We start from the raw sequence: 26,936 nt of genomic DNA, 5'->3' as shown, positions 1-26,936 counted from the left end.
ACTGCTTAACATACTTTTTTCATATGCTGGCAGATTTTCACTTGAGAACACTCCAACAGGTAACCCGGCATGCGCTTTCTTACTGTAGTGTATCCCGCATAAACAAACGTAATAAAAGAAAAAAATTTTAGAGCATCAAGGTTATGCATTTAACAGCTTTGACTGTATTCCTACTGGATTTTTTTTGTCACCACATATTTGAGTTGTAACCTGCTAAAGGACTTTAACAATAGCGTACGCACCTAAGCAACGTTTCTTTAATTGACTTTAAGAGATTTATTCTTCCCAATCTCTCCTTCTGTGCTCCATTTCCTCCCACTATAGATGTCTCTCTAGACATGGTTTCTTTAGCGCCATTCTATAACATCAGGTTTCTTTTTTCCCTTCTCCTGTATTTTCCTTTCCCCCTTTACTTTACCCTTTCACTACTGTGTTTTCTTTATCATCATACAAATAATAACTGCAAGAATGAAAAGCGGCTTTGAGAGTAATGAAAGAAAACTACAGTATAAAGTAGAGGAGAGGCTAGCATAGCATTTAGCAGACAACTGGTCAGACTGGAGGTCCTCTGATTCTCTAACATGAAGGACCTTTGAGAATTGCTTTACTGACATCATCTAAAAATATATACACCTCTACCCCGACATAACGCTGTCCTCGGGAGCCAAAAAATCTTACCGCGTAATAGCTGAAACTGTGTTATATCGAACTTGCTTTGATCCGCCGGAGTGCGCAGCCCCACCCCTCCCCCCGAGCACTGCTTTACCACGTTATATCCGAATTCGTGTTATATCGGGTCGCGTTATATCAGGGTAGAGGTGTAGTAATTATTAACTTTAAGGTTGAAAGTGAAAGTGAATAAAATATCCCATTTTTATTTTATTTTTTTCATAGCTAAAGCTTTATTTATCTTTGATATATTGTGCATCGTATTGGTTTGAAATATATGTGTGTGTGTGTGTGTGTGTGTGTGTGTCCTACATTTCCTCTTTTATTTCTTTTTAACATTTTCATAAATTCCAAGGCACAGATCCTCATCTGGCATAAACTGTCACAGGAGTTATGCCCCAAGTTTTCTCAACAATATTTTATTGGTTTCTGTCTGGTAACTTTGTATTCTAGCATTATCTTGAACTGACCACCTCTATCTTCCTCCCACCTTTCTCTCTCTGGTTAATTACTGGGGACACATTTTCTGGGCTAGAAACACTGAAATATTAAAGAAAGTAACTCGGGCTTAAAAAAAAAAGAAAACGGAAAAAACAACCTATTTTTTGTTGCACACACTTGAAGAAAAAAAAAAAACACGACACACACCACCCACAATCTAGGAGGATGGGATTAATTTTTAAAATGAACAATGTGGTGAGTTTAAGAAAATGGTTTAAATAAAAAAAAAAAAAAGACCTCTACAAAACTGAAAATTAGGCAGCTAACTTCTGACTAATTGCAGCATAACATTATTTCAATGTAATTAATACAAATTAAATTAAATCTAAATGCAAGATGATGTCAGATGATTGGGAAAAAAGGGTGGGGTGGAGAAGCAGAATAGCCAGTGATGGTTTCAAAATACTAAGAGACTCATTCTCATGACCTGTAGGCTAATCCATCCCTATGATCTGTCTTCGAGGATTATACTCTCATATTAAAAGATCCATCAAAGATTGCCTACCTGAGACAAGGAAAAAGAAAGCAGCTAAACTAATGGACAGAAACCCCCAGAGCCAGAGGAAGAGTAAGGCCTGATCTACCCTACAGAGTTAGGTCAAACTCAGGCAGCTTACGTGGGCCTAATTATGACAATGTCTACACTACAGCTTTGCTCCTGCCGATGTAAGTGCCCTACTACACCAACATAATAACTCCACCTCCACAAGAGGCGTAGGGCTTATGTTAGCGTAGTTAGGCGACACAGTGTCTTATGTCCGCTGTCATTCTTGCTGGAGCCGTGAAATTGACAAGAAAGCCCCACAGCTTGGTCTGTCACCCCCAACTAGAGCCCTGATGCCCCGGGGCTCCCTACTCCCAACTGGGCTGCTGCCCGGTCTCCCTGCTCCATGCCAGGCTGCCGCCCAGGCCCCCAGCTCCCCGCTTTCAGCTCTGAGCCGGGCTGCCACCCAGACTCCCAGTTCCCTCCTCTGACCTGGGCTGCTGCCCAGGCTCCCCACTCCCCGCAGGGAGCCCTGCTGCCCCAGGAGTCCCATCTCCCCGCTCCCAGTCAGGCTACTGCCCATGCTCCTCACTCCAAGTGGTCCCAGCTCCAATCTAGGCTGCTGCTCAGGCTCCCAGCTCCCCATTTCGCTGGACTGCCTCGTGGGCTCCCTGCAGGGAGCCCTGTTGACCCCCTGGATCCCAGCTCCCCACTGGGCTGCTGCCCGTGCTCCCCACTCTGGGCTGCTGCCAGGCTCCGAGCTGGGAGCAGAGAGCCTGGCGGGCCAGCTGGGCTCTCAGTGGGGAGTGGAGACTGGGGTTGAGGCCAGAGCTGCACACGGAGCTGAGAGCTTGGGCTCTCAGCCCCTCACACTGCCCCTCAAGTCAGTGGAAGCGCACCTGGTGAGGATGAACCACACCAACAGAAGGAGAGTAGTGCCGACATGAACCGCCGCAGTAATTACTGCAGTGGCGGTAAGTCAACCTAACATAGATCAACTTAAGTTTGTAGTGTAGACATCCCCTAAGTCTCCTCTGAAACAGCTGCCATTATCCCCAGTCTCTTCCATGTTACAGAAAGATGGCAAACTGAGACAGAGCTCACAAATCAAAACCCAAGAAACTTTTCAAAAAGGTTTAGTAAATCTGCAGGAAAATTCTCATAATGACAGTGTGATCATGACTATGTTTTATTCTTTTTTCTGGTCCCTGCCAAATTCAGGCTGCAATTTGGCTGAAAGTGTCAGCATTCAAAAAATTAGAATAGGATATCTCTTAGAAGCTAAAAAATCATATTAGATATATGTAGATTTCAATGCTTGTTTTAGAGGTAAGAGGAATTCTGAGGGTTTGGATTGTTTTTTTTTTTATGCAATAGCAGAACAAGGCAGAGAACAGAAAGTCCATTTCATTGAGGATTTTGAAATTTTGAAATTTGTTCTAGTTTTGATTTGGAATGGAATTTGAAAATTTCAAAAAATTCTTCACAAAAGAAAATTCTGCAAAAAAAATTCATTTCCACTTGACTGAAATGTTTCTTTTGGCAAAATCATATTTTTAATATAGAATATAAAATAAAAATAATTACTATGGGGAAAAAGTCATTTGAAAGGAAAAATATAAATATTTTGTTCCGAAAATGTCAAAACAGGACATTTCAGCATCATCAGAACTTTTAACCATACATCAAACACATTACTGAACAAGTGAGCTATCCAAGTGCTCTGAAGTAATAGTGACTTAAAATTGCTAGATCTTTGGAATACATAGGCAAGTATTTTGAGGTGAGCTAGTAAATATTATTTAGCTGTTTGTTTCATTGGGTCTTTGTATACCTGTAGGTAGATACAACTGGATTAGGTCCAAACTGAATAGAGTCTTCTTTGATGTTAAGAGGATTTTAATAAGGAAGAATGCGTTATCCCCCACCTTCAGAATTCTAAAACATGCCATAGCACTTCTCCAAGACACTGGTTTCTTTCCTCAAGAACATGAACAGTTAAAGAGGGAGGTGGTGGGCTAAATTACTTTTCACATAAAATGAATGAAAACTGGGATGTGGCTACACTACTTAATAAAACAGTCTTTTCGTTTGAAATTATCCAGGAAACTAAAGTGCAGGTTTGAAAGTTATTGGTGAAAACACTTTCAAGTCAGCCCAACACTTAACATTTGAGCTACGATGCTTCAGGGTTTTTCCAAGAAGAGATTCTAACTGAGTCTTGAACTCTGAATGAAACAAAAGCTTAAAAGCAATTGCTCATCCCTCAAGGCAGCAAGTCCCTTCAAGAAAATAATCTTAACTCCCTTTGACCAAAGAGGTATTACAATAAATAAATATGGCTAATCTAACACTCACCAATGGATGCTTTAAAAGATTTGATAAAACAGAGTGATCTTTTTTTAAAGTTTTGAGAGCAATGCCCACTCATTCACATCCCCTCCTGCCCTCTGCCCCAATTTGTGCAATGGACTGAAATGCTGAGAGTTCTATAATGCTGTTGTGAACAGTCATCAGAATGAAACATCTCCTTTGCCCATGATCTGATGGAACAAAGGAATAAAAAGTCAGAATTTCCCTTCATCTCCCCTGCTTTTTCCACTGTGATTGAACTGTACATAATGGAATGACAGAGATACAGTGCTTGAACATGGGGAACTTAATGAACAAATTATCACTTGGAAAGCAATGCCCTGCTTATTTTTAAAATATATTTTCATATGTATACAGAAAGGTAATACTACTGTTCCTTGATTAGTGAAACAACTGAAAAAAATACTTATATTTCCGGTTTCAAAATTAATGAGTTGAACACGAAAGTCCTCTAGGAAGATAATTGAATCTCAGGCATTAATCCAGAAGGAGGAAGGTTTCAGGTATCAGGATGTAAGAATTACACTAAAATACAGGACATGTAGAGAGTTAATGATAGTTTGATAGACCTGACTGAAGAACACTTGGCTAGATGGCAGTCACTGCCTATTATTGTAAGGCTGCGATGGGATTATTGAAACGAATGTTCGACCTAAACTCCTATTTCAATAGCTACTAATTGTCATCATGATGAACTACTGGATACACCCTCAGATTAAACAATTTTTTCCAAAGACCTCATTCTGCCTTGTACTACACATTGTTTGTTACATTGCTTTATGGTACAACGAAAACCTTAAATATTATGCAACTTGAGATAAGGCCCTAAAAGTGAAGCCATTCTGGAGTAGACTTTGTGAACTCATATCCACAGTATAAATTCCTTATTCTTGCATGTGTACAGCTAGAGTGAAAATATACAATAAATTCCCTGGATGAATATATTGTATAAGTTTGTAGAAAAATTAGAAATTGAGTCTTCTCATATGTTAGTCAATCTCTAGTCTGATTTATATTCCCTATCACTACAATGGTGCCTGAATACACCTGAGATCAAAGAAATAGGTGGAGAGAGGCCTTGTTTTGTGGAAGCAAACTTTTGGAAGATAGATATCTGAAATTCTTTTAAAAAGACATAACTCTACAATTGTCTACAGGTGAGACAGTAGGTTTAATATCTACAGGAAAGCACATATTTGTCCTTACTTCAACCAACTTGAAGGAACTATCTCTGGGGAAATAAAGGTAAAATATATTTTTCCCACACACCACAAAGATCCATCTATATTCCTGTTTTGTAGATAAAAGTTTCAGTCTTTCTGCACACAAGTGCCTACATCTGTATTAAAACTGCTTATTTCAGTCAACCTGATCCTATTTTTTAATTTAATTTGTTTAATACTGGGATATAAAAGCAGGATACTTTCTTATATATTGAAAGGAAATAGTTATTGAAAATATTTCTGGTTGAAGTCAATAATATTTTGGTCCCCCATTCATGGCCCCCCATTTCAAATATGCACTGTCACTTCCCAGTACTAACAGAGAGCTACACAGTATACAATTAACAATTCAAATTTGTTTGGTAGTATCCACTAATTTAATTATACCACAACATCTTATAGACTTACAATTTTAAAATACAGTAAAAACACAAGCAGAGGAGCTAGCATCAGTCTCTTAACATATCAGGAGATATCTGGAATTTTTAAAAAATTGCTCCATTTTTTTTTTTAATCTGCTGTCTTGTGATATAGAAACTGTCATTTTATACTACTTAATTGAGATGTTCTATGACAACATGTTGTTATGGTACAATCAAAACAACAGAATTGCAAGACTGCATGTTTCCCTCCTCCAAAGAAGTTACGAAGAGCGGAAAACAAATAATAAAAAAAAAAAGCTATACCATTTAATTGAAATAAAAATTAGCTACTATTAATGCATCTATACTACTTTTGGACATTACATTTTAAAAACATTTGCTTTCTCCATCTGTCTTTTCTGAAAAGAAGACTTGCTTTGTCAATGAGTCATGTTTTGGACACATTTCACGTGATGCCATTTAAAAAAAATAAATGAGGAGCAAGAGGAGGCTTTGTGAAGTAACTTTCTGCCACAAGATAGATATGGAATATTAAAACAAATTAATGTCAAAAGTATTTTCTATTTCCAGTGCCTAAACTCTACAGACAGATATTTAAGGAGGACTGGGAAAATCATTTCCCAAACATACTTAAGGCCTCCAAGTACTGTGTAGTCGTGCACGTAACATGTTACATGTCAGAATGGCGGAGAGAAAGAAAGACATGCATCTGATTAAATGATCTCACAACTGGTAGTTTCTATTACATTCAAATACTGTCAGAGGCTTTGTCTACTGGAGGATTTTCTAACATCCCCCCCATCACTGCTTCTCAACCTGCACTGGAAACAGTGGGACTCATAGTTTGGGCCAGCTGCTGGACTTTTTATCATCATGTCATTTAGCCCAGTTATCTATGTTAGGGTTCCCATTCAGAAAACCCTCAACATAGATTCAGACAAGGAGTTTCACTGGTAGTGCATAACATGTCTCCATATGGAAGCTCGCAATTCACACACAGCCTCAGGATTCTTCTCAAATAAGCACAGACACAGCACATTTAGTTTATGAATCGAAAAGATTTGCTAGCATCACAAATAGGAGCGCCTACAAAACCAAGGTTTTCTGCTAAGACTGCTAACAAGGGTGCCCATTATGGCCATAACATCTTATGCTGTGATTTCATTTGTTCTCAGAAACTGAACACATTTACTAAGGAAAATCCAGTATGTTGCAAGCTGCGTTGCCAGTTATGCAGTACGTGACACTTGTTAGATTTTAACACTCTACCATGGTGCTAGGTGACAATGTAGTGATGAAAGTACAGTCTTTTGGTTCAGGAGTAAAAAACCGTGACCACTTGCAGTGAAAGTTTCCTTTGCATTTTTCACAAGAGTAAGAGTGTTACTCCAATATAATAATAATATCTAGTTCTCCCTGGACAAATTCTAATACATATACCACACATATATTTGTAGTAATAATTAGCCTTCCATTTAAAAATCTTTAAGTAATTTATAAGCATTAATTAAACTATACAATATACCCAGGAAGCAGGTAGATATTATTATCCCCATATTACAGACGTGTAAACTGAGGAACAAAGAGGTTAAATCCATTGTCCAAATCAGCAGCAGAGCTGAGACTAGAGCCAGTGTCCTACTCTAATTACTTTACATCCCTATTGCTTACCTTGATTCCACTATTACCTTATTTTGCTACGGTATTTGCCTTCATTTCCAATCTTTAAATAACTCTGTGTACTGTTGCTGCTGCAGTGTAATTGCTGCTGCATTCTACCTCACAGATGGGTAGGTGGTGAATTTAAGTAATCCCTGCATGTATATATTGCAGTTTGCAATTCTGTAAAGTACTTTTAGGCTTGTGAAAGGTGCTATGAATGTCTTAGAATAAAATTTCTCTATAGGCACTGAATTCACTCTTGTATATATTCTTAGCGCTAATTTCTTTTTTCTCTTAATATATGTAACATAAAAGCAGAAGAAAAAAATACTGAATTTTTAGCTATTCTGTAAGCAGTAAAAGCTCTATGCAACTAGCTAGTATAAATTCTTAGTGAAGCATCCAAGGAAGTAGAGTGGTTACTTTTTGTTATTGCTAACTGGATGATAGTGCTTAACCTGACACACTAAAACTTTACCTCACTGGCTCAACCAAAAACAGTGTACAAAAGAACAATGGCTCCATAACAAAGGCTAGTTAAAGCCACTGGCAGAGCAAAGCTAGAAATTAAAGTAGGGGAGAGACTACAAAAATTGTTCTTATAAACTTTGCCATTAGGACACTGACAGTACCCTGACATATCAAAGTAAAGAAAGCAAAAGGAAAGCAGATAACTCACCTGCCCCAATCAACTTTCTGTATGTTTAAATGGTTAGAAAAACCCACAACATTTTAAATATTTATTGCCTTAAGCTTTTGCAGTTCAGAAACTTCACATGAAATATATAGATACCTTGTTGGAGGAACTGGATTGTCATAAGCTTAGCTTCTTAATATATTGCCATTACTAAGGATCAAGGGTAAAAACCAAAAGGGATGAATTGAAGGCATATTCAGTGCTCAAAGCAGACTTCTGAAAGACAAGATAACAATTTGTCTGAGAGCATCCTCTCTATCTCCCTCAGAGGTTTGCAAGATTATTAATCTTCAGAGCACAAAGAATTGAAAAACTACTATTCCCAGTGTACCCTGCAGCCCATTCAATTACTACTAGTACACAAGGCCTTGCTAGGAGGTGGAAGATTAGTTTTAAGAAAACAAAACTAACCTTCCTATGTGGTTCCCAGCTTAGAGTGGTTAGACATATAATTTTTCCACTCTCTGCTCCTCTTGCAGAAAGACAGAAAATTCATGACCTGCTAGAGGTTGAACACTAATCTGAGAACAATCTCAAGGCAATACTGCAAGTATACAATAACCTTTGGGACAGAATCTGGCAATATCTTAAGCATAATTTTACCAGTGTGGTGTTGAAACAGTAACTCCAGATTCGACAAAGAATGTAGGTAGCTGGGTCTCTACCACAGAGAAAATTATATTAAGTGACAAAACAGCAGAAATTAAAACTGAGTTCAAAGGAAATGGCAGCTTTGATGGGAGAACAAAGCTTTCTGACTCTGGGTCTAAAGGACATTATCCACCCAGGAGAAAGTGAATGATTCCTATTTCTTAGCTCAATAAGATTCCTACAATCTTTCACACTCTGTAGTTGTGAAGCTGGAGATTTCAAGAGCTGGGGGTTAAAGACACTAGAAAAACTTCTCAAAGCAACACTACTTGAAAAAACTTGATGCACCATGTGGCACCTTCCACATCTCCCCTTGTTAATCTATTACAATGTGTAGCTCGACAAAAACAACTTTGGCAGCCTTTATTTCTCTTGCTAAGTAAGAAAATGCAGCAACAGTCTCTGATAAAATAAAATGCCTCACTCCATGAATTTGTGCTCCAGTAATGCATCAGCCACCATGCAGAAGAAACTAATTGTGTTTATTACCTCATCTACTTCAGGGAGAGGTAATAGAGAACACCCAAAAATAGAGACCACCACAATTCTCTACCTTGATGGAAAAGGCTGAAGAAGCTGTCAGAAGCTTCTGATCTCATTCTCAGAAACAGGAACCAAGGAATGGCAGTCACAGGCCATTACTTGAAGAGGGAAGCACACACTTCCTTCTGATATACTGACCAATTAGATGGAATTTTGAGCTACCAAAATCCCGACGTGTAACACAACAGAGGAGAGAGAGCTACAGAATGAGACTCTATTACATTTAGACGTATTTGGAGAAAGAACTGTTCCATGCAGGAGATAGAAACAGACCTGAAATTTGGTGCCTAGTGATCTATTATTTGTTACTTCCATTTTGTTTGTCTCCCCCTGTTGGCAGGAAAGGGTAAAATCTACAACACCAGGCCTGGTACATATAATAATGCAGACTTAACTAGCAGAAAGAGCCAAATTTACAGCCCGGTACTAAAGGAAGACTATCAGTTTGACTTACTACCTTTTTATTGGCATAAATCCCACTTTCTAATGGCCTTCTTGTTCCTGCTTATGAGAAATTATTGCGCAGCTTATGCTAACTGCTTTCTGTCATGTTTCATTTCCAAACTCCATCTTTTGTCAGTTTTTTCCAATCAAACCCAGAATAGACCATCAATGTGAATAAAGATGATCTGTCCAACATTTTTAATAAGCTCATTTTGAAGGCAATTTTCATCTTCCCTACTCCTTGAATCAAACCCTCTCCCCACACGCACAAACACAAAAACAAATCCAAAAAGAAATACCATTCCAATGAATCCTAAATGCCACAAGATATATATTTATACTTGAGCTGCAAAGCTCATTTGGCTGAAGTGCTACCCTTGCCTGACTGAGAGGGAATAATACAGAGATGGACAGTCAAAATAAACTGCAGAGTTTTATTTGTATAATACTCATAGCTGCACTGTAACTGTGGAATACACATGCACTGTTTCTCTTTTCTTGTTCATCCTGCTGGACTTTACATTCTGACCTAAAACAGCAGCCTTCTTATCAGGGAGTAGAGCTCGGACCCCTTTGTTTCCATGGCTCATCAGACTCATATCAAACCTGCATCAGCGCTGGATACAAATCCTCAGAAGGCGGCAAGTGATGGAGATCACTTTTTTAAAAGGACAAGAACCAACGCCTGCATTAAACTACAAGCAATTATGTAACTAGATTTGAAAGGTGTGAAAGTTACAATAAAAATATTTGCTATGACAGCTCTTCACATCGGTAGTATCATGCCCTACCCATACTGCAGGGGAGCAGATGGTACCTTTCAAGCACATTTAGACCAGGTTTTGAAGGACACTTACAAATAAAACCGTCAACAAATAACAGCACATGTGAATTAAACAGACATCATTTTAGCTTTGCTAAATTTTGCAAGGATGCTAGGATGGTCAAGATGCTTTGGCAGGAATCTCTTTTACATTCACTGATATCCATAAACAACTCCAAGGAACTTGCAGCCTAGACTCTATAGTGGTCAGCAAAAATGTAAAATGACTCCTGTCCCTTCAGATGAAGTGGCTTTTAGGAGTTATTGTACTGAAGAGTTTCCCTCTATCGTCTCCTTTCCCCCAAAAAGTGATTGAACATTTATCCCGTTTCAAGCACTTAAGGACATTGCACTAAGTTTATTTACATACTGTACTATGATTACCTAGAGATTTAATGTGACATCATGCTTACCCTGAGACTCCAAATAGTTATTTAAAAGTTTGGTGTTTTTTTAAAAATCCTCTTGCTCTTTCAAAGTGTTGCCTGCTCCATAAATGACTCTAGGCAGTTTTCCACTTGTCCAAGCAGATGAGTCATTTGTCTGTGCCCATGAAATAGGTGGATTTGTGGGGTCTTAGTCTATTTCTGATTGTCATGACAAAATATATATTTGGGTTTGGAAGGATTAAATTTTTATTGGTAAATGTCAGTTCCAACACACACACACACACACACACACACACACACACACGCATTTCCATCAATAATAACTGAAATTTACAGACAAGCAAAGAAAGAAAAATGTTTCATGAGAACTTATTAGAGTTTCATATAAGGATATTTACTTTGTATATCTTGACATGTGATGTTGAGAATTTGTGTTTTAATGGTTATAAAACTACCTTTTTGAATTTCAATGTTTACTATAGTTAAATAATTATTGTCTAACTCCCCCCACAGTCAGACCTCCCCATAATTTCCTGAAACTGAAAATTTAAATCAATAAAAATAAAAAAGATTAAAACATAATTTTGTGCTACTGTGAAAATCTGAATGGATAAAAATAAAAAAGGAATAAAAATAGAGCTTATAAATAAAATAAATATTATCCATTAAAATTATAACAAATAATAAAAATCAAATTTTGCCAAGCACTGTACAATACATTGTATTGTCAAGATGGTTTTCTTGCCTGGTCATCCTTTCACAGATGCTGCCTATTTTGAAATTGATTATCTGGCAAATACCATTGAAAAACCATATAAAACACTAAAACCATGTTTAAGACACTGTTTTGTCAAAAGGAGAAAACTAAGGCAAAATTTAGCACTTAAAATGGTTTGCCTACTGCTAAAATAAATACAAAACTTTAAACTGCCCTGACACGTGAAAGACTATGAGTGAAATATAAACATAGCATACCACTTTTACACTCCAAGGAACTAGTTATGCCCCTTTTCCAATACTTTTTTAAAGCACATAAACCATTCTATAAATACAAAAATCTGGAAAATATGTAACTTGACCCTCTTTTCTAGGTACTTGCATCCAAACTATGTCTAAATCCTGTTGCTTCATCCTGCATAACAACACCTCTAAGATCCAGCCTTTCCTCTGTCCCTAAGGCTCTCATCCAGACCCCATCATCTCACATCTTGAGAACTGCAACATCCTCCATTCTGGCCTTGACAAGTCTATTTTACCCCACTTACTGTATATCCATTCAAAATGCTATGGCAACGATCATTTTCTTGGCTCGTTACCTTGATCCTGTCATCCCTCTCAGTGTATTTTTCTATTGGCTTCTTCCTGTCCAACACATCGAAAACAAACTACTTGTCTTCACTTTTAAGGCCCTTCCTGGCTTATCCCTCTATCATTTCATAGGTGGTATCAAGATGTCAACCTCCACCTCTGTTCTTCAAATGATGCCAATCTTGACTGACCACTCCTGACTGCCCATTTAAACATTTTTCCAACAAGCACCTTTGTACTTTCTGCTATGCTTCCCCTTACGCACTGGAGAAGCTCCTCATAAATATCTGCAAGACTACCTCAACCATCTTCCTTCAAATCCTTTAAAACTCTGCTCTGCTGTGATGCCTCCAAACAACTCAACACTGCTTAGGCAGCTGGTTTGCTGGGACTACTGTTTTTCATGATAACCGGTAACATTTCGTTGTTTTCTTGTGCTCTACTACCTCCCTCTTTGTTGTATCCATCTGTTGTCTACAGTCTTATATTTAGTTTATAAGCTCTTCATCGTGGGGCTATCTCTGTTTATACAATGCCTAGAACAACAGGCCCCTGGCCTCTAGGTTCCACTATAATGCAAATAAATAATACATTCTAGAAATGCTGTAGTGTCATTAAAGAAAAGAAAAAATATCCAATACTGCCCATTAATGTACATGTAATGTAGTAAAACCAAGTAATTAAACTATATAAATAAATCTATGATCATTGTACTGCAAAGAGGTGACCCCTCATTCTTCCATAAAGAAATGCTGTGGCAAGCATCCTCTGTCATGCTATTTGAGATGGTAAGACTTTCTTGGCAGGATTGTACGGAAAGTCAAACGAGGCTCTGTGATAAGCAACTATTAATTATTCCATCATACAGTTCATGAGTATTTGTGCTTGATGTGCAGGTGCACCTTTGTTAGGGGGTACCGTGTTGGATTTCTTTTAAAAAGAAACACATGGAGGAAAGAATGAGACTCCGCTTCTATATCATTTTCTAAAAAGTGTTCTTCCCAATGGACGAACGACCCTTTTGGATAAAGCAGCATTGAATATTCAGTATCAAGCAAATACTGCATTCAGTTATTTATAAGCAATCATGCAGTTATAATAAATTAACAACATTTAGCACTTCTATGGCACCTTTCTTCCAAGGATCTCAAAGTGCTTTACAAAGTTAATTAAGCTCTCAATAGCACAGAGGGTCAGGGAAGTATTATTATCCCCATTTTATAGATGAAGCTGATTCACAGAGTGGGTAAATGATTTGCCTGGTCACACAGCATGTCAGTAGCAAAGCCAGGTCTAGTACCCAGGTGTTCTGACTATCTGCCTTATGTTTCACACTCCAACCCCTTTGTGGGACCATATTTTCTTCCTATTATGTAATGTATAGTAATTTCTAAAGATTAGGATTATCATAAATAGCTTCCTTAAGTTTTAGTAGGGTTTGCAGGCATTTTAAAGAAAGCAGAATATAAATTGCAATAAATAGGTTTCTGAAGAAGTGTTGTGAATTTTAAATACAATTGATTCCCCATCCCCTCCCCCAAAAAGGAAAAGTTTTTAAATGAAAAATTACTTCTCACATAGAAGACAGAATTTTAACTGTCTATTCCATTGTCTGGAGCAAGTAGAGGATAATATCTGAAATAATAACTGGAGTATATTGTAACATGGCTCCCGGGCATTAAAAACATATAAAGTAAGTCATTAGCTATTAACAGAGCCAGAGAAAATTGTTATAATTAAATCCTAGTTTAATCTACTGTATAGTTTTATAAGTTAATTGTAACATGTTTCTTTGTGGTCAGTTTTGGAAAGTAAACTGTTAATCAAAAAAAACCTGTTAAAGGAAACTACTGTCTGTGGATAGAAAAAATACAGAGAGAGCAAGAGGCACATATCCTTGCGTGGAAATTCTACGAGATTAGCTTTCCTTTACCACAACTTCATGGTGCCTGCTCTTTGGTATCTCTTACATCAATTGGCTCTAGGAAGTAAAATGGGCTAATATTGCACAGGTTAGCCAATCTACAAACTATCATACTCACCAGAAGGAATCTTCCCACATACGCACAGCAAAACTTGAAGAAATTATTATATAAATCCTGAAGTTCTTACTCAGGTAAAACTCCCCACTGACTTCAGCAGGTCTTTTGTCAGAGTAAGGACCCCAAGTACTGGTCCTACATTTTTAATTAGTAATTAAAAAAAAAAAAAATCTCCGATGTATTCTGTGTCAAATTACTTCAGAAGAGGAAAGGATGTGTGCTGAGTCACACAAGCAAGAGGGCCCAACTGTTGAACAGCTTCTCAGCTAAAGGGGCCTAATCTTCAGAGATGCAGCTGTCACTGACCCTAGTATGAGGGATAGGTGTTCACGGCTTCTAAAGATCAGGATTTTTGTGTATAGTTTTGAGAGGAAGAGGGCACAAAGACCAAGCTGCAACTTTACAGTGCTCTGAGATAAGCTTCTTGTTAGGAAGCTACTACTGCCCTGGTGGTATGAGACTAAATGACACAACAGGACACCACAACTACTTTTGTATGTCATCTCAATTCTCATAATGAAAACTTTAGGTCATGGAACAGTTACTCCATTTACAGACTTTTGATCTCTTCTACACACATAATAACTACCTATCTGGAATTTAAGGAATGGAAAAAATCTTTTCCTTAGCGCTCCTCACATAAGGACAAAATGAAAAGAATTAAATTACTTTACCTTTATGAAACTTCATGAATGGTTTTTGAAGGCACAAGATTCCTTTCTAGTCTTATGGGCTGAGCATATTGTTACAAATACCAGATTATTTGTAGAAAGCAAAAAAAATGAGTACCCTGATTGCAGGGGTTCAAAAGGACTGAATTGCCATTTGCAGAACCAAAAGTTTTAGAGAATAAAAATTCAGTTCTAGACCTTACTAAATTGATTGCTAGATAAAATTGTACAACATCTGGAGGAGATTTCAGTAGGAACCACTGGAACTGAGATGGTGTAAATGACAACTACTGAATTTTTAAACAGCAGACTTCCAACATTTATGTCAGTTTCTTTCAGAAAGGACTGCACAGTCACCCAATGATAACTTCTCAGGTGTGACATTCAACACCAGTTGATATAGACTTGCTTATATTTTGCATTCAGCTCTAGAGTCACAATACTTTCAGGATCTGTGAAGACTTTAGTGTAGTGCAGAGATTCAAAGAATATAGAGCTGGAAGGCACTACTGTGATCATCTACTCTGAAGTCTTGCATCTAGTCTGAATTGTCCAGCTTCTGCTTCCAGACATTGGATCTTTTTTTATACTTTTGTCTATTGGAATGAAGATCCCCTCTATCATCACATTTCTGTTCCCTACATTTTGTATATAAACTGTGACCAATTTACTCCTGTTTATATATCCAAGGACCACATTAGTAAATCTGGCCACAGGGTCACAATGGGAACTCATGTCATCCACCATGACTCTCAAGTCTTTCTCATCACTGCTTCCTAGAACAGAGTCCTCCGTTCTGTAAGTATGGCCTGCATTCTTTAATCCTAGATGTATGACTTTACAACTGGCCATATTAAAACACAACACTGTTTGCTTGTACCCAGCATATGAAGCAACCTTGATTGCTCTGTATCAAGACCTGTCCTCTTCATTATTTACCACTCCCCCAATCCTTGCATTCTCTATTTGTGTCTTCTCTAGCCAGAATGGAAATTCAAAGAATGTAGCTCCCAGAAGGCACTCAATCCTATAAAATAGACTCAGTCCAATATTTCCACTTATCCCTACTGTCTTATTAACTTCCCTGTGTGGACATTCAATGGTTTTATACACTACTGAAAAGTCACCATCTCAATACACAGCAGGGTGTGGTAGGAAATCAATTACTCTGACACTCGTGGTACAGTAGGGGTTTAAAGATGTAGAGAGAGCATCAGGAGTAAAGTCCACATATGAGGCCATTAAACCAGGGTCAACAGGCAATCATTTACTGACACCTGCTACAGTTAGGAGAAGGCTGATCAGTCCCTTTTGTAAGATTTATCATTTGTCCCTAGATAATCCTTCTTTTTCTAAATAGTCAAAATGCACCACAATAAAAAGATTCAGGTTCTGCCTCCGAGCTAGGTTATATTAGTTAAAATGTGGGTTCAGATTTTCCACTGCATATTCTGTCACTGTATTTCTGATTAGACTGTCACTGAGGTAGAGAGGAGATGTGTATCCTTCTGAGACCATTCAGATTTAAACCAACAGGACCTTTCATTGAAGAACCTAGAGAGTGGAGATTATGCCAAAAAGAAGGTACTGGCATAAATAATATCTTCCATAACCTGTGAATAAAACACTCCTGACATAACATGAAATCTCCTGCAAATCTACTTATAAAGTGTTGGCCACAGAAGCCAAAATGCTGAGAATGGCACCACCTTGGGCAAATTTTACTGCAAGTCAGACACCCAATGGGAGAGTTAATGACCAGCAATGACATTCCTAAATAATAACTGAGAAGGGTCTTCTTCCTTCTTTAAAATCACCACAGCAAACACTACACCCACTGAGGCGGCGGATGGGGAGGGAGAGGAAGAGAGAGAAAATGCCCTACACAGCAGCATCCAGAACAACCTTTCAAAATTCTACTTGCCCATTCCTTCTTTTCATGGATAAGCAAAATACAATTAGTATTATCATCACCATTGCAGTAAGGATAAGTAAATAGATTTTTGTGCCTAGGATGGTAAATGTTCATGACAATTTTGCAAGGCTGATCTAGAGCATCTTCATCTTTTTTGGGTCAACCACTAGAGTTAGGGAGCAGTGAAGGAGTGAAAAAAATCTTACAATAGTTTCATAAAAATATAAAACTCACTGTTCAAATATCAACTATGACATAATTGCTCCAACTGTATGGAACTAATTATTTATTTAGGAAAAAGTTTCCCCATAAAGGAAAGTGTTCATTCTCATGTGAATCTTCTAGATGTTGAACCATTTTCACTTATCTAAAAAAAAAAAAAAAAAAAAATTGTAATTTTACATGTTGCACACTGTGTGCATTACTGGATTAGACATAGTGCTGAACACACAGGGAGAACAAAAATTGTAGTCCAAAATCAAAGGCAATGCAGTCATAAAAATGTGCAGATTTATATAGGATTCACTGTAAAAATATCTCCAGGCTAATCATAAATTGTTCTAGCATCCTCAAGATTTCCCACTGCTACCTTCTCCTTTTATTCAAAGAAAAAAGCAATGATTCAAAATGGAAGCTCAGTAATTATTTACAGCTCAGTATGTAAACTGTAAAATGACTGGCAAAGTTCTTAGCACATCAACTTAGATATATGTAAGCAAGACATTCTTTCCCTGTGGTAGGCGGCCCCATGTCAAGTAACTATGTGCTAGAACTTGTCCTGTGCTACCTGTTCAAAGGGAACTGCGCAAGAATATTTCAAGCTCTGACAGATACCACTTCGTGCAAAAACATCCACAGGAGTATTACAAAAAAAGACAGCAGTGATGTTTCAGCAAACCCGGTGTCAAGAAAGGTGCTCTCCTGCATTTTTATTGACACACAAGAAGTGAATGATCATTCCTTATATAATCTGTGTCAGCAATGCTGATACTGCTTTTCTAGAGGTCCACAGTCCTTTCCATGCATCCCCAAACCCTTTCAATTAAGATTTTACCTCTCTCCACTGGGGATGGGACTGAACATGGCAAATATTCTGGTATAACTCTGCAACCTTCACAGACAGGAAAAAGTACCCAGTAAAAAATTGCAAGCTATATTTTATAGCACTCTACTACTAAATGACTAAAGGATTAGTGGGGCCCGAAATGTTTTGTCTTTTCCATCAGCAGCTGTTTATACATTTTTAAGGACTTTTTATAACCAATTTTAAAAGGATCTAGAACTCACATACCTCTACCTATTCTTGTAAATGGGATACATTGGACCATGTCTGCTTTAAAAAAAATACCATTCAACTAAAAAATGTGTTTTCTTCACTAAGGAGAGCAACAAACGTAACCTACATTTTGACATTCTTTATAACAATAGCTACTACTAAACTTCAGAATAATGTTTGATTTTATTTTCTGAATTTAAGAGTATTCTTTTTCTGGTTTTACAGAAAATGTATAGTAGTTACAGAAGCCCTATAGGCAAATGGAAAATGACCCAAGTAGGAATAGTTATAATACTTTACATTTATTTTTTAACAGGCTCTTGAGGCATTTCAAAAAGGTGGGCAAATATTATTATCTCTCACTTTACACCCGTAGAAAAACTAATTCGGAATACAGAAAGCAAAGAATATTAAATTACAAAAGACAAGATTCAACAAGCTATCAGAGAGGTACAAGGGAAATTAACAAGATGGGGGGGAAAGCAGAATTCACAGTTACAGGCATAAAGGAGCATTTCTTATATAACAACGTTATGTTATAAAACTCCAAAAATAAAGAACAAATGTCTGCACAGTGATGGCATTTATCAAGTGTACTTTTTACCATTTGGTCCAAGATTACACATTTATTCAGATCACAGAACCTCCAAATTGCCAATGTGGGGAGTAGGGTGACCAGACAGCAAGTGTGAAAAATCGGGACAGGGGGCGGGGGTAATAGGAGCCTATATAAAAAAAAAGACCCAAAAATCGGGACTGTCCCTATAAAATCTGGAGATCTGGTCACCCTAGAAGGGAGGATATATGCAATGTTCCCTCGAATTTTTTCCATCCATGTACAGAATGATTTTTGTTATGTGGACCAATATCAAGGTAATGTGCAGGTGTGCCACCAGTAGAAACAAAAAACCTAGATAGAATATATATTTTTAAAAGTTACCATCGGGATAATTACTCCACCCAGGACAGGTTAGGCATTTTAGAACTCACTACTAAATTTAAGCATAAGAGAGAAATAAAATTATGAAATGCATAGACCAGTCCAGAAACTAAAATAACAGCACTTTGAACGAATACAATTACAGAGAATATATGTGCATTGCAGAAAGTACCAAGAAATAATAATAACAACACAAGGATGTGTTGGGAGGTGAGTGTGAGACAGACACTGAGACTCTGTGTGTGTGTGTGTGTGTGTGTGTGTGTGTGTGTGTGAGTGTGTGAGAGAGAGAGACAGAGACTGTATGTGCGTGTGTGTGTGTGTATGTGTGTGAGACAGTGTGTGTGTGTGTGTGTGTGAGAGACACAGAGAGAGAGTGTGTGTGTGTGTGTGTGTGTGTGAGAGAGAGAGACAGATTGTGTGTGAGAGAGACACAGACTCCGTGTGTGTGTGTGTGTGTGTGTGTGTGTGTGTGTGTGTATAAGAGAGAGAGAGAGAGACACACACACACACAGAGTGTATGAGTGTGAGAGAGTGAGTGAGAGACTGTGTGTGTGTGTGTGTGTGTGTGTGTGTGTGTGAGACACACACACACACACACCCACAGAGTGGGGGGGGTGAGTGTGTGAGAAAGAGAGAGAGAGAGAGACACATAGAAAGTGTGTGTGAGCTGGCTGTTGGGGAAGTCAATGAGAGACCATGCACTGTCTCTTGAAGGCACTCACACCAGAAGGCTCAGACCACAGCAGCTGCCAGCAGCTCTCCTGCTCCTGAGCCTGTCTCCCCTCCTCCGCTCTGTGGAGATGGGGTACATGGGCAGGGGGAAGGCTGCGGAGAGGGACACCCTGACGTCAGCGCCCCCACCCTGCATAGCAAGCAAGAGGTTCCCAGAAGCAGCTGGCCAGGAGCTCCAAGGCAGAAGGCAGGAGCAACGCAGTTGCAGAGCAGCAGGGGGAGGGGCACCTGAATACACGCCACCATGCGCGGCACTTGATTCACTCCTGGGCAGCTGCACAACCGCGCAGCTTAGAGGGAACACAGGATATATGGGATTTTTTACAGCATCTTCTTCAGGGCTTGAGAATTCCACTCACCTGCTCTTCAGCAGCAAGGAAGATTTTTTTCTTTGTGAGTGTGGGGACTAACCCATCAATTTCTGCAGAATTTAATCTTTCATTGTAAAAATATGAATTTCTAGCTAAGACAACCTTCTAAATATAAACTGAGCATAAACCCATTAAGCACTGTCTTCCTGAATCTGCAGAGGGATATGTCCAGTACCTCTGCCTTTGTTTTAACTCATGGTTATGCCAAGCAGTACTAAAGTGAAAACTGACTAGGCACACAGTGGTCAGTTTCCACTGGTGCTTTTAGAATGCTGTGGGCCACAGCTGAATTGTCAAAAATCATATTAATTTTATTGTCCTGCTGATTGGGAAAGTCAGGAGCAGCAGAACAATACATTATTCAAGGAGGAAAAAAGGACCCTTAAACAGAGGCTTGCAGAGGAACTGCCCCCCTTGCCCACAGAATCAATGTGTTTCTAGCAATGAACCACACATATTTACTTTTCCTGAAAGCTGTTTGCACAAAATAAAATAGTTCAGAGAAACAGACAGCCCTGTAAAAGAACTAAGTAACTCTGCCAATCTGGCCTACAAAGCATAAAGAACACTCTAAATAAATACGTTGCTTTTATAATTAAAACATCATCTTCCCCAAGTGGCTGCCTAAACCTTGCTCATTTATATCAGAAACTTGTATCAAAACAGAAGTTTATACTGAGTTTTCCCAAAACGGAGATGGGAACTCTACCTCTGTTCTATGGAATATAATAATAAAGAGTGCAATTTTCCCCTTTGACATAAATATCAAAGCCAGATGTCACTTATTTTTCCCCAAAGAGATACCTTTTAAAGTAAACATTTGAATTTATTTTCTAATGTGGACTTGCTAAAGGGGAAATATGTAACAACCTGGTTAACAATCCTATATATCTTATCCTTAAATCATCAGTCCAAATAGTACAATGTTGCTAAATAAAAATAGCCAGAAAGGAGAAAAAGGGGTAGCACACATACAAATATGAGAGAGACATGGATTCCTCTCCCCACCACCCTTTATTATTTATTTTTAAGGTATCTGAGGATTCATATATTCAATCCTTTAACCAATAACGCAGGAGTTTAATATTCTTGCTTTATTTTAAACAAAAACAAACTAAGCACCACAGGTGCAAGTGCAGCTCCAGTGAAAGAAGTGGTCACACTTCAGCCTGTAAAGCAACAAAAGCCTGTGAAAAGTGGATGGGCTTTAAGCAGTATTTCTACTTTCCTTTCATTCCATCCGCACTTACTTTTAATTTCATCTTCAAAAGAAGAAAATAAAAAACTAAAAAAAAAAATCAAGAGAATTAAACCTTCTGATTCAATATTTACACTGGGATCTTCCCCTGCCCCTGAGATGGAAGGAAAATACCAATGTTTAGTGAAAACTATAAGCAGCAAAGTGATAGATGAAGAGCTGATAAAAGCTATGGAAACTCTAGTGTCAGAAAAAAAGTGACCCAAGCAGAAGAAATAAGGAACGTAAATAAAAACAACACACACACACACACACACACACACACACACCAATTTTACATTCTTGGGTAAAGCTATGTCCAATAAAACATTTACACGAGAAGGTGAGCAGGACTGATCCTACTTCTTGAACTTACACACTGTTCAACATCAACTACACAAAAGAGGGTTGACAAAGCTTTTTTTAACTTTTTTGTAGTATTTATCATTTCACCACAAGCTATTTTTCAAATCAAAAAGGTCTAATTATTTTTAATAGAATTTTATTTAATTGATTCTAGTTTAATAGGTTTTTTTAAAGGAGAGAAAGGGTGTGGGGGGAATGGGAGTCTAACTAGACAGTGAGTTGTTGAGAACTCAGAGACAATCATTTAAAAAAGGCACTTCAGCACCAAAAGAGCCACAAACTTCTAAATTTTATTATATAGGTTTATTACCTCCATTTTTTAGGTCCCCAGAGCAGCCTGCCCGTATCTGGATGATCACATTACACTCATGCATCCCAGAGTACAATGGAATAACAACATTATTGCCTTTATAAGTCTACTTCATTCAATATTTAGCTTTTTGGTGCTTTTGAAGATTTTATCCAAATGACAAACAAAGATATCAAAGCCCCATTTTCAAAAGAGACGTAGACACTCGGAAGCCTTACTCCCATGGACTTTCAATGAGACTTAGGCTTTTACATTCAAAAATATGGTTTTGGCTCCTACGTCACTTAAGATGCTTTTGAAAAATTTTACCCAATAGTTTAAAATTTCAAGTATTCTTATTTTATAGGTTAAAAATCAGAAAACTTCAGGAAAGAACTTAGAATCACTTGCTTTTTTAAACAACATTCTGATTACCTTTTTAAAAAGGACAGCATTTAATTAGCACTATAATAAATGCACTAGAGGCTCCATCTGACCCACTCTACTGTTGCCAAACTGGAATTCTGCCTACTGGATCTCGAGGGGCCGATTCTGATCATGCTTACAATAATGTCAATCAAGGATAACTCAACTGAACTCCAATATCACGAGATCAGAATCAGGCCCCTTGAGTGAAATCCTTGCTTCACTGAACTCAATGGCAAAACTCCCATTGACTTCAATGGAATCAGGATTTCACCCCTTATCTACAGTTCAACTATTAGTCATGGGAAACATACGCCCTCCTAATTTTGAAACTCAAATACCAGTGACTCCCCTGTGCTAGTTCAGATTTATGGATAATTGATAGTATGTGTTGATAAGCTTATATCAGCTAAATATAACATTTTCAAAATGTCCGGTGGGTATATTGTAGCAAGTACAGTCAAAATGTTACTACATATATGTTGGTTGTAGTTAGTTCAAACATTATGAGCACAAAACTCTCCTTTGATAAATATAATCAACAAAGAGCTATTAGCTAAAGTTATAATACGAACAGTAACAGTTAATTATCCTTAACCTAAACCTCCTGGTTAGACATTAATTGACAGCTATTAAACATAATTCCACAGCAGAGTTTTCTTAAAATGTGACACGTATATCACTATGGATTTAAATACCTTAATTCATGTCTCAAGCTGCCATGCAAAACAAGCTGTCCATAAATAAATGATTCCCCTGCTTCACTCAGCAGAGAGAAAACTGCTCTGTCCCCTACTGCTGATAATCAAAATTCAAGTTTACTAGCTAAATAGCTCTTTGACTGACAGCTAGTTCTTTTCATATACAAAATTCTCAACAACAACATATAGGGGAGAGTTGTGCCTTGTCATCTCCCGAAACAGCAACCTTTCCAAATCCCCAATAAACACTTCTGAAGGTTTTCCTCCCTCTTCCTTTCCATGAGCAGCACCAGTTCCAATTTGGTCTAGCTGCACAACAAATGTTATTATATTCATCAAGGTGTTCAGATTAAAGCATAATAACTTAGCAGTACTGAGAGCAAAACTTAATTAGAAAAATATATTTATTAAACTTATACATATCAACTGCCACTCTCTCAATGATCAATATAAAATAAGCATTTAATGAACATCTGTGAAGAAGTGGTGAGACTTAAATTCTGGCACCAGTGTCCCTTCCAAGATAGCACTCTGCCATCCGCTTGAAGGAACAGTGTTGTTTCCTTGAGGCAGCTGACAGTTTCTGCTTAACCTACAATTTTTTCTACACAGTTCTAAAGAAATGATAGAAACATTTCAGTGATTTCTATTTTCCATAATAATGCAATTCTGCTACTTAGGGGATTTTCTTCAGTAAACATTGTCAGATGACCAGTGTTAAGATGAAGAGCTAAGCTACTATAAAGACCCTAACTTATGTCAAATTTGATTCTGCGATTATCTGTAATCTATGCTCACCTCCCTCTATGAAGTGAATTACACTGAATGGAAGGGATAATTCTAAAGGAGACAATACAACATAAAGCCTTATCCCACCATGAACTAAAGTAGCTGCCTTTTTTCAATTTAGTCAATGAGGCTTAGCACCAGAGAGAAAGAAAGAAAAACACTGAACACTTTCCAACAGTCTGCATAACACACACACTCTTTTTAGTGTTTCTATAAACCCAAACTATAAAATCCCATTTCTTTACAAGACAAAGGACAACAGCAACTTTGATTTTACAATAATTAAAGGTTGAATATCAAAAGATCGACTCTTAAAGATGACCTAAAAAGGAAAACAAATGGGGCCAGGCCCTTATTTCCCCTCTTTAAGATGCATAAAGGGAGGTCTACAAGATTCCCCCATCAAAGAAGTCCCCCCCCCCGCCCCCGGCTTATTATTTTGTCTACCATGTTCTTTTCCTGGAAGTTTATAGAGGACTGATAGAATGACTGAGATACCATTCAAATAACACATTGACTGAAGCAATTACTTTTATTCAAACTGTTCACAACTCTTTGAATTAAATAGACATTAAAAAACATACTAAAGCAGGGGAGCAAAAGTCACCTTCTTAAAGATGCAACCACCCTCCTTTGAATTAATATTCCAAATATGTAGAAAATAAAAAATAACCAGAACTTCCCACCCCCAGTAGAGTCAAATGATATTTTTCCCCTAAGAAATAACAGAGCAAACATTCTACTTTCTCCCTCCTTCCCTCTACCATCCACACCAATATACCTACTAAAAACAATTTCAGAACATAAACTGCAATCTAGCCACAATTCTGTCGCAAGATGAAGGAAATATATATACAGCTGGACTAGTTTTCTTTGTATATATGCATTAGCTTCCAATTACTAGGTTGAAGCAAACCATTATTGTTAACCCCACCTTCTTCTTGGCATACTTCAAACTTCTGGAATTAAAATGATTTCACAAAGTAACACACACACCAGTCACCCAGCAGCTAGTACACTAGTGTTTGCTAGCTTTAAAAAAAATTTACCTTCCAAGTCAACAGCCAATTGATTTCTTTGGTTTAAACTGGACATTTTCAATTTGGGATGTCACCCAAGGTGAGCACTGCGAACAGGTAATCATATTGGTGCTGCTATAGTTCTGGTTGACTTGCAGTTTCCATTATAATAAAGCCTTACTGTACATTCCCAGAGATTTTATAACTTTCCTGAGCCTTTAAAATTTACTCCCAAGTTAAAACCTGTCAACCAGAAGCAAATTTCCCCTGCTCCACCCAAACAAAGTGTATACACCAAAATAAGTATGTTGGTCTCAGAAGGTTTAAAGTTCTGCCTTTTTAAATATCAGGGATCAGACACCTTGTATAAACTGAGCTTATTGTACACACCATGGGCTCCTTGTATTCCTCCATTCTGCTCTCCCCTCACAAGCTCCCTGTGTCCCATTCTCCCATCCCACTGTATTTCAAAGACTCTCCGCAACTCCCCCAATCACCCACATACCAGTGGCTTGGTGTACTCCCCATTCAACTCTCCTCCCATACCAGGGACCCCCATTCTCCCACCCCCATAACAGAGACTGTGTGAACCCCATTCCCACTTCCCCCCATGCCATTCATTCCCCACACATACTGACATGCCAAAGGCTCTGTGTGCCCACCCCCTTCCTTCATACCAGGTTCCCCCATTCTCCCTCCCATGGCAGAAACTCTGTGTGTGCCCCCAATCCCCTCTTTCGAACCATGGCCCCCATTCCAGGGTTCCCCAATCACTCCCCATCAGGGGTTGTGTGCCCCAGTTGCCCTTCCCCCAAATCCAGGGGCTCTGTGTGCACTCCTATTCCCCCCATACCAGGGTCCCCCATTCTCTTCCCCATGATAGGGGCTCTGTGTGCCCTCCCATTACTCTCTCCACCCATTCCAAAGACCCTCTCCCTTCCCCCATAGTAGGGGTTCTGTGTGCCCTCCATTCCCTCCCCTGCCCCATGGTAAGGGTTCTATGTGAACTCATTACCTCCTTCCTGTTTCTACATTCTCCCCATGCCAGGGGCTCTGTCTGTCCCCCTCCCCAGGGGTTGTGTGTGCCCCATTCCCCCCACCATTATTCTACTTTCTGTCAGAGACCTAAGTCATTCAGGGTGTCAACATGTTAAACTCTATGGGCAAGATGAGCAGAGAGGAGCAAGGGAATTGTTATGCTAGCAGGTGTTAATGGATGCCCTCAACCAGTTGTCTGATCCACAGACAACCACAGCGCTGCTTCAGACTGTGGCTGTGCTAAAGAGCTGGCAGGGGCTTCCTGTGTTCTCCATTTTTCCCCCTTTCCCCAAAATCAATAGGATTCTTCCTGGAGGCAGTATTCAAAAGTTATCACATTACAGACAGACAAACAAATGCCACTGAGTTGACGGTAAGGCCTTTGCAAACTCAGCCAATAAAGACACTTAGAAGGTGCATTTTTGCACTCTTAACACTCAATATTTTAAAAACAAAATATGAGAAAATGATCAGTTCACAAACCAGTTTGATTGCATTTGGATATTTTGAAGTTTAAGGCACCAGTCTTACAAATGACTCAGCGTGAGCAGGCTCAAAGTGGGAGCAGAGATCCCTACCTAGAGTCTGCAGGATCACAGTCAAAATTAGAAAGGCAGCTATATTAAGCTTTAACTAGTTATGAAGAATGGCTACTGTACATACACATGCAACTATTTTCCATAAAGATTTTACTATGCATCTCACAACACAATCTTATTTTACACAATAAGATGTTGTCCCAGTCCATCAAGTACATAAGAATTTTTAATACATCCTAAACATCAGTTATCCAATGATTGACTGATTAAATAGGCCCATCACAGCACTGAAAGGACCATTCTATTATTTCAGACATTTATATATATATATATTCAGGCTTTCAGACTTGGTTGAAAACTTTTATAACATTTCATAAACTATTGTATGGTTTGTTTGTTTTCTGGGAGAGATTATTTCCTTTTTTTAAGCTG

General features: G+C 38.3%; 1 protein-coding gene across 3 annotated transcripts in view; it reads right to left on the bottom strand.

The window, feature by feature from the left end:
* Nucleotides 1-26,936, bottom strand: part of ARID1B (AT-rich interaction domain 1B) — a 412,174-nt gene that overhangs the window by 344,260 nt on the left and 40,978 nt on the right. Inside the window, exon 4 of one of the 3 annotated variants that reach the window (XM_065400299.1) lies at nt 1,318-1,327. The exons of the other annotated variants lie outside the window; for them this stretch is intronic. Coding sequence (XP_065256371.1) covers nt 1,318-1,327 — 10 coding nt within the window. The remainder of the gene's footprint in view (nt 1-1,317; nt 1,328-26,936) is intronic. 3 annotated transcript variants of the gene reach the window in all.

Source organism: Emys orbicularis, chromosome 3 (genome assembly GCF_028017835.1).
Source record: "Emys orbicularis isolate rEmyOrb1 chromosome 3, rEmyOrb1.hap1, whole genome shotgun sequence".
Taxonomy (NCBI): Eukaryota; Metazoa; Chordata; order Testudines; family Emydidae; genus Emys; species Emys orbicularis.
Note: the sequence above shows the minus strand (reverse complement) of the source record. Positions and strands in the feature narration are given on the sequence as shown.